General features: G+C 46.8%; 1 protein-coding gene across 1 annotated transcript in view; it reads right to left on the bottom strand.

Annotated features, from left to right (window-relative positions):
• Positions 1 to 2,374: 2,374 nt before the first annotated feature.
• Positions 2,375 to 8,424, bottom strand: part of LOC135513382 (uncharacterized) — a 29,762-nt gene continuing 23,712 nt past the window's right edge. The window contains exon 5 of the mRNA XM_064936308.1: positions 2,375 to 2,436. Within this exon, the coding sequence (XP_064792380.1) occupies positions 2,375 to 2,436 (62 nt within the window). The remainder of the gene's footprint in view (positions 2,437 to 8,424) is intronic.

The raw sequence follows: 8,424 nt of genomic DNA, 5'->3' as shown, positions 1-8,424 counted from the left end.
AAGTCCCCAGTCCTAACCGTGCTCCTCCACTGCCATGTAAAGTTCCCAGCCCTAACCGTGCCATGTAAAGTTCCCAGCCCTAACCGTGCCATGTAAAGTTCCCAGCCCTAACTGTGCCATGTAAAGTTCCCATCCCTAACCATGCCATGTAAAGGTCCCAGCCCTAACCGTGCCATGTAAAGTTCCCAGTCCTAACCGTGCCATGTAAAGTCCCCAGTCCTAACCGTGCTCCTCCACTGCCATGTAAAGTTCCCAGTCCTATCCGTGCCATGTAAAGTTCCCAGCCCTAACCGTGCCATGTAAAGTTCCCAGTCCTAACCGTGCTCCTCCTATACTATGTAAAGTTCCCAGCCCTAACCGTGCTCCTCCACTGCCATGTAAAGTTCCCATCCCTAACCGTGCCATGTAAAGTTCCCAGTCCTAACCGTGCCATGTAAAGTTCCCAGCCCTAACCGTGCCATGTAAAGTTCCCAGTCCTAACCGTGCCATGTAAAGTTCCCAGCCCTAACCGTGCCATGTAAAGTTCCCAGCCCTAACCGTGCCATGTAAAGTTCCCAGCCCTAACCGTGCCATGTAAAGTTCCCAGCCCTAACCGTGCCATGTAAAGTTCCCAGCCCTAACCGTGCCATGTAAAGATCCCAGTCCTAACCGTGACATGTAAAGTTCCCAGCCCTAACCGTGCCATGTAAAGGTCCCAGCCCTAACCGTGCCATGTAAAGTTCCCAGTCCTAACCGTGCCATGTAAAGTTCCCAGCCCTAACCGTGCCATGTAAAGTTCCCAGCCCTAACCGTGCCATGTAAAGTTCCCAGCCCTAACCGTGCCATGTAAAGTTCCCAGTCCTAACTGTGCCATGTAAAGTTCCCAGACCTAACTGTGCCATGTAAAGTTCCCAGACCTAACTGTGCTCCTCCTATACCATGTAAAGTTCCCAGACCTAACTGTGCTCCTCCTATGCCATGTAAAGTTCCCAGTCCTAACTGTGCTATGTAAAGTTCCCAGTCCTAACCGTGCCATGTGAAGTTCCCAGTCCTAACTGTGCCATGTGAAGGAGAGGTCGACAGATTAATCGGAATGGCCGATAAATTAGGGATGATTTTCAAGTTTTCATAACAATTGGAAATCTGTATTTTTGGGCGCCAATTTTTTTATACCTTTATTTGACTAGGCAAGTCAGTTAAGAACACATTCTTAACTGAGGAACGGTGGGTTAACTGCCTCGTTCAGGGGCAGAATGCCAGATTTTCACCTTGTCTGCTCGGGGGATCCAATCTTGCAACCTTACAGTTAACTAGACCAACGCAATAACGACCTGCCTCTCTCTCGTTACACTCCACAAGGAGACTGCCTGTTACGCAAATGCAGTAAGCAAAGGTAAGTTGCTAGCTCGCATTAAACTTATCTTATGAAAAACAATCAATCATAATCACTAGTTAACTACACATGGTTGATGATATTACTAGATATTATCTAGTGTGTCCTGCGTTGCATATAATCTGACTGAGCATACAAGTATCTAAGTATCTGACTGAGCGGTGGTAGGCAGAAGCAGGTCTGTAAAAAACATTCAAACAGCACTTTCTAGTGTTTTGCCAGCAGCTCTTCGTTGTGCGTCAAGCATTGCGCTGTTTATGACTTCAAGCCTCTCAACTCCCGAGATGAGGCTGGTGTAACCGAAGTGAAATGGCTAGCTAGTTAGCGCGCGCTAATAGCGTTTCAAACATCACTCGCTCTGAGCCTTCTAGTAGTTGTTCCCCTTGCTCTGCATGGGTAATGCTGCTTCGATGGTGGCTGTTGTTGTTGTGTTCCTGGTTCGAGCCCAGGGAGGAGCGAGGAGAGGGACGGAAGCTATACTGTTACACTGGCAATACTAAAGTGACTATAAGAACATCCAATAGTCAAAGGTTAATGAAATACAAATGGTATAGAGGGAAATAGTCATATAATTCCTATAATAACTACAACCTAAAACTTCTTACCTGGGAATATTGAAGACTCATGTTAAAAGGAACCACCAGCTTTCATATGTTCTCTTGTTCTGAGCAAGGAACTTAAACGTTAGCTTTCTTACATGGCACATATTGCCCTTTTACTTTCTTCTCCAACACTTAGTTTTTGCATTATTTAAACCAAATTGAACATGTTTCATTATTTACTTGAGGCTAAATTGATTTTATTGATGTATTATATTAAGTTAAAATAAGTGTTCATTCAGTATTGTTGTAATTGTCATTATTACAAATAAATAAATAAATAAAAACCTTCCGATTAATCGGTATTGGCTTTTTTGGTCCTACAATAATAGGTATCGAAAAACCATAATCGGTCGACCTCTAATTAGCATACTAAACAGGGCTAGTATTCACACTATGGATTCTAGCAGAATGGAACAGTCAGAGCCTCACAGACAGGAGTCAAGGCTGTGATCAACCTTCGGACTGACACAAGAGTAAGAGATAATGAGAAGAGACAGAGATAACGAGACGAGAGACAGAGATATTGAGAAGAGTAAGAGACAATGAGACAAGAGAAACTGAGACGAGAGACAGAGATATTGAGAAGAGTAAGAGATGAGACAAGAGATAATGACAAGAGATAATGAGACAAGAGAGAGATATTGAGAAGAGTAAGAGATAATGAGATGAGAGATAATGAGACAAGAGACAGAGATATTGAGAAGAGTAAGAGATAATGAGACGAGAGACAGAGATATTGAGAAGAGTAAGATATAATGAGACAAGAGATAATGAGAAAAGAGACAGAGATATTGAGAAGAGTAAGAGATAATGAGACGAGAGATAATGAGACAAGAGACAGAGATATTGAGAAGAGTAAGAGATAATGAGACGAGAGATAATGAGACAAGAGACAGAGACATTGAGAAGAGTAAGAGATAATGAGACAAGAGATAATGAGAAAAGAGACAGAGATATTGAGAAGAGTAAGAGATAATGAGACGAGAGATAATGAGACAAGAGACAGAGATATTGAGAAGAGTAAGAGATAATGAGACGAGAGATAATGAGACAAGAGACAGAGACATTGAGAAGAGTAAGAGATAATGAGACAAGAGACAGAGACATTGAGAAGAGTAAGAGATAATGAGACGAGAGATGATGAGACAAGAGACAGAAATATTGAGAAGAGTAAGAGATAATGAGACGAGAGATAATGAGACAAGAGACAGAGATATTGAGAAGAGTAAGAGATGAGACGAGAGACAATGAGACAAGAGACATAAATATTGAGAAGAGTAAGAGATAATGAGACAAGAGACAGAGATATTGAGAAGAGTAAGAGATAATGAGACGAGAGACAGAGATATTGAGAAGAGTAAGAGATAATGAGACAAGAGACAATGAGACAAGAGACAGAAATATTGAGAAGAGTAAGAGATAATGAGACAAGAGAGAAATATTGAGAAGAGTAAGAGATAATGAGACGAGAGACAATGAGACAAGAGACAGAAATATTGAGAAGAGTAAGAGATAATGAGACGAGAGATAAAGTGTCTTGTACGTCTGGGATCAATACGACACCCCGTAGACACACAGACGAGGTCACGCGTTTATTATGCAAGTCCAGTCTGCTTTCTGCCGTGCCTCTGATAACGCCTACGCAGGACTGGGAGACTAGCTAGTGAACAGTCTTCAGAGACAGAGGAGCAGCACACAGGTCGGCCTGCATTAATGTGGGGGGCTTTCCTCAGACAGACAGAGACAGGAGAATAGCTGCATAGTGAACAAACAGCAATATTTCATAAATCTATTGGAGAGAGGAGGCTGGGCTAGTCTTCACAGACACTCTGTCTCATGGATGGAGAGTCAGAAGACTAGAGAGAGGAGGCTGGGCTATGGGAGGAGGGTCAGAAGACTAGAGAGAGGAGGCTGGGCTATGGGAGGAGAGTCAGAAGACTAGAGGAGGCTGGGCTATGGGAAGAGGGTCAGAAGACTAGAGAGGAGGCTGGGCTATGGGAGGAGAGTCAGAAGACTAGAGAGAGGAGGCTGGGCTATGGGAGGAGGGTCAGAAGACTAGAGAGAGGAGGCTGGGCTAGTCTTCACAGACACTCTGTCTCATGGATGGAGAGTCAGAAGACTAGAGAGAGGAGGCTGGGCTATGGGAGGAGAGTCAGAAGACTAGAGAGAGGAGGCTGGGCTATGGGAGGAGGGTCAGAAGACTAGAGAGAGGAGGCTGGGCTATGGGAGGAGGGTCAGAAGACTAGAGAGAGGACGCTGGGCTATGGGAGGAGGGTCAGAAGACTAGAGAGAGGAGGCTGGGCTATGGGAGGAGGGTCAGAAGACTAGAGAGAGGAGGCTGGGCTATGGGAGGAGGGTCAGAAGACTAGAAAGAGGAGGCTGGGCTATGGGAGGAGGGTCAGAAGACTAGAGAGGAGGCTGGGCTATGGGAGGAGGGTCAGAAGACTAGAGAGAGGACGCTGGGCTAGTCTTCACAGACACCCTGTCTCATGGATGGAGGGTCAGAAGACTAGAGAGAGGAGGCTGGGCTATGGGAGGAGAGTCAGAAGACTAGAGAGAGGAGGCTGGGCTATGGGAGGAGGGTCAGAAGACTAGAGAGAGGAGGCTGGGCTATGGGAGGAGGGTCAGAAGACTAGAGAGAGGAGGCTGGGCTATGGGAGGAGGGTCAGAAGACTAGAGAGAGGAGGCTGGGCTATGGGAGGAGGGTCAGAAGACTAGAGAGAGGAGGCTGGGCTATGGGAGGAGGGTCAGAAGACTAGAGAGAGGAGGCTGGGCTATGGGAGGAGGGTCAGAAGACTAGAGAGAGGAGGCTGGGCTATGGGAGGAGGGTCAGAAGACTAGAGAGAGGAGGCTGGGCTATGGGAGGAGGGTCAGAAGACTAGAGAGAGGAGGCTGGGCTATGGGAGGAGGGTCAGAAGACTAGAGGAGGCTGGGCTATGGGAGGAGGGTCAGAAGACTAGAGAGAGGAGGCTGGGCTATGGGAGGAGGGTCAGAAGACTAGAGAGAGGAGGCTGGGCTATGGGAGGAGGGTCAGAAGACTAGAGAGAGGAGGCTGGGCTATGGGAGGAGGGTCAGAAGACTAGAGAGAGGAGGCTGGGCTATGGATGGAGAGTCAGAAGACTAGAGAGAGGAGGCTGGGCTAGTCTTCACAGACACCATGTCTCATGGATGGAGAGTCAGAAGACTAGAGAGAGGAGGCTGGGCTATGGGAGGAGAGTCAGAAGACTAGAGAGAGGAGGCTGGGCTAGTCTTCACAGACACCATGTCTCATGGATGGAGAGTCAGAAGACTAGAGAGAGGAGGCTGGGCTATGGGAGGAGGGTCAGAAGACTAGAGAGAGGAGGCTGGGCTATGGGAGGAGGGTCAGAAGACTAGAGAGAGGAGGCTGGGCTATGGGAGGAGGGTCAGAAGACTAGAGAGAGGAGGCTGGGCTATGGGAGGAGGGTCAGAAGACTAGAGAGAGGAGGCTGGGCTATGGGAGGAGGGTCAGAAGACTAGAGAGAGGAAGCTGGGCTATGGGAGGAGAGTCAGAAGACTAGAGAGAGGAAGCTGGGCTATGGGAGGAGAGTCAGAAGACTAGAGAGAGGAAGCTGGGCTATGGGAGGAGGGTCAGAAGACTAGAGAGAGGAAGCTGGGCTATGGGAGGAGGGTCAGAAGACTAGAGAGAGGAAGCTGGGCTATGGGAGGAGGGTCAGAAGACTAGAGAGAGGAAGCTGGGCTATGGGAGGAGAGTCAGAAGACTAGAGAGAGGAGGCTGGGCTAGTCTTCACAGACACCATGTCTGTCAAGCAAGATGAGAGAGTAATGGCATCCTCCCACACGGTACTGGAAAATCTAGAGTAAGGCTAGTGAGCGGCATCATGCATAGGGTGGAATCTGGAGCACGGTAGAAGGAGGGAGAATTCCCCTTATTCATGTTGAATAGAGATCTATAGGGTGTAATCTACAGCACGGTAGGAGGAGGGAGAATTCCCCTTATTCATGTTGAATAGAGATCTATAGGGTGGAATCTACAGCACGGTAGGAGGAGGGAGAATTCCCCTTATTCATGTTGAATAGAGATCTATAGGGCTGAATCTACAGCACGGTAGGAGGAGGGAGAATTCCCCTTATTCATGTTGAATAGAGATCTATAGGGTGTAATCTACAGCACGGTAGGAGGAGGGAGAATTCCCCTTATTCATGTTGAATAGAGATCTATAGGGTGTAATCTACAGCACGGTAGGAGGAGGGAGAATTCCCCTTATTCATGTTGAATAGAGATCTATAGGGTGGAATCTGGAGCACGGTAGGAGGGAGAATTCCCCTTATTCATGTTGAATAGAGATCTATAGGGTGGAATCTACAGCACGGTAGGAGGAGGGAGAATTCCCCTTATTCATGTTGAATAGAGATCTATAGGGTGTAATCTACAGCACGGTAGGAGGAGGGAGAATTCCCCTTATTCATGTTGAATAGAGATCTATAGGGTGTAATCTACAGCACGGTAGGAGGAGGGAGAATTCCCCTTATTCATGTTGAATAGAGATCTATAGGGCTGAATCTGGAGCACGGTAGGAGGAGGGAGAATTCCCCTTATTCATGTTGAATAGAGATCTATAGGGCTGAATCTATAGCACGGTAGGAGGAGGGAGAATTCCCCTTATTCATGTTGAATAGAGATCTATAGGGTGTAATCTGGAGCACGGTAGGAGGATGGAGAATTCCCCTTATTCATGTTGAATAGAGATCTATAGGGTGGAATCTACAGCACGGTAGGAGGAGGGAGAATTCCCCTTATTCATGTTGAATAGAGATCTATAGGGTGTAATCTACAGCACGGTAGGAGGAGGGAGAATTCCCCTTATTCATGTTGAATAGAGATCTATAGGGTGTAATCTACAGCACGGTAGGAGGAGGGAGAATTCCCCTTATTCATGTTGAATAGAGATCTATAGGGTGTAATCTACAGCACGGTAGGAGGAGGGAGAATTCCCCTTATTCATGTTGAATAGAGATCTATAGGGCTGAATCTACAGCACGGTAGGAGGAGGGAGAATTCCACTTATTCAAGTTGAATAGAGTTCTATAGGGTGGAATCTGCAGCCCGGTCAAAAGTGGACAGGATAGTTTTTCTAATGTTAATGTTGGCTAATGTTGAACAGCCTGGAATCCAAACGGATGTGCTGGTGAAACACAGTCTATCAGCTTGGATTCCAGGCTCCTAGAACTGCACACTGGGTGGTATTGAGTCACAACTGTGCAGCAGTAATGTTGTTGTTTGAGGTGGGGATCGTTTCCCACAGAAGGAGTACATCAATAACATACAAATTAGAATAACAAGATGCATATTCATCTTGTTAAATAAAAAAGAGAGAGGGTTTATGATTTATTCTGTTAAAGACAATCCATTACAAAATATGTAAATCAACACCAACACCTTTGTTTACGACACCTTATGTGAAAAGAGAGCAGCAAAGTCATGAGATGTGCACCCTGGGTAATAACATCATTCCCTATGTCGGTATTTGATTAGTAATCCGGGTAGTAAATTAGCCATAGCAATGAATTAATCTGGCGTCGTAATTGCATTGGAAGGTTTTAACAGGCCAGGTAGAGGAGGCATTGGAAGGTTAACAGGCCAGGTAGAGGAGACATTGGAAGGTTTTAACAGGCCAGGTAGAGGAGGCATTGGAAGGTTAACAGGCCAGGTAGAGGAGGCATTGGAAGGTTAACAGGCCAGGTAGAGGAGACATTGGAAGGTTTTAACAGGCCAGGTAGAGGAGGCATTGGAAGGTTAACAGGCCAGGTAGAGGAGGCATTGGAAGGTTAACAGGCCAGGTAGAGGAGACATTGGAAGGTTAACAGGCCAGGTAGAGGAGGCATTGGAAGGTTAACAGGCCAGGTAGAGGAGGCATTGGAAGGTTAACAGGCCAGGTAGAGGAGGCATTGGAAGGTTTTAACAGGCCAGGTAGAGGAGGCATTGGAAGGTTTTAACAGGCCAGGTAGAGGAGGCATTGGAAGGTTTTAACAGGCCAGGTAGAGGAGGCATTGGAAGGTTTTAACAGGCCAGGTAGAGGAGGCATTGGAAGGTTTTAACAGGCCAGGTAGAGGAGGCATTGGAAGGTTAACAGGCCAGGTAGAGGAGGCATTGGAAGGTTTTAACAGGCTAGGTAGAGGAGGCATTGGAAGGTTAACAGGCCAGGTAGAGGAGGCATTGGAAGGTTAACAGGCCAGGTAGAGGAGACATTGGAAGGTTTTAACAGGCTAGGTAGAGGAGACATTGGAAGGTTAACAGGCCAGGTAGAGGAGGCATTGGAAGGTTAACAGGCCAGGTAGAGGAGGCATTGGAAGGTTAACAGGCCAGGTAGAGGAGGCATTGGAAGGTTTTAACAGGCTAGGTAGAGGAGGCATTGGAAGGTTTTAACAGGCTAGGGAGAGGAGACATTGGAAGGTTAACAGGCCAGGTAG

Source organism: Oncorhynchus masou, chromosome 24 (assembly GCF_036934945.1).
Source record: "Oncorhynchus masou masou isolate Uvic2021 chromosome 24, UVic_Omas_1.1, whole genome shotgun sequence".
Taxonomy (NCBI): domain Eukaryota; kingdom Metazoa; phylum Chordata; class Actinopteri; order Salmoniformes; family Salmonidae; genus Oncorhynchus; species Oncorhynchus masou.
Note: the sequence above shows the minus strand (reverse complement) of the source record. Positions and strands in the feature narration are given on the sequence as shown.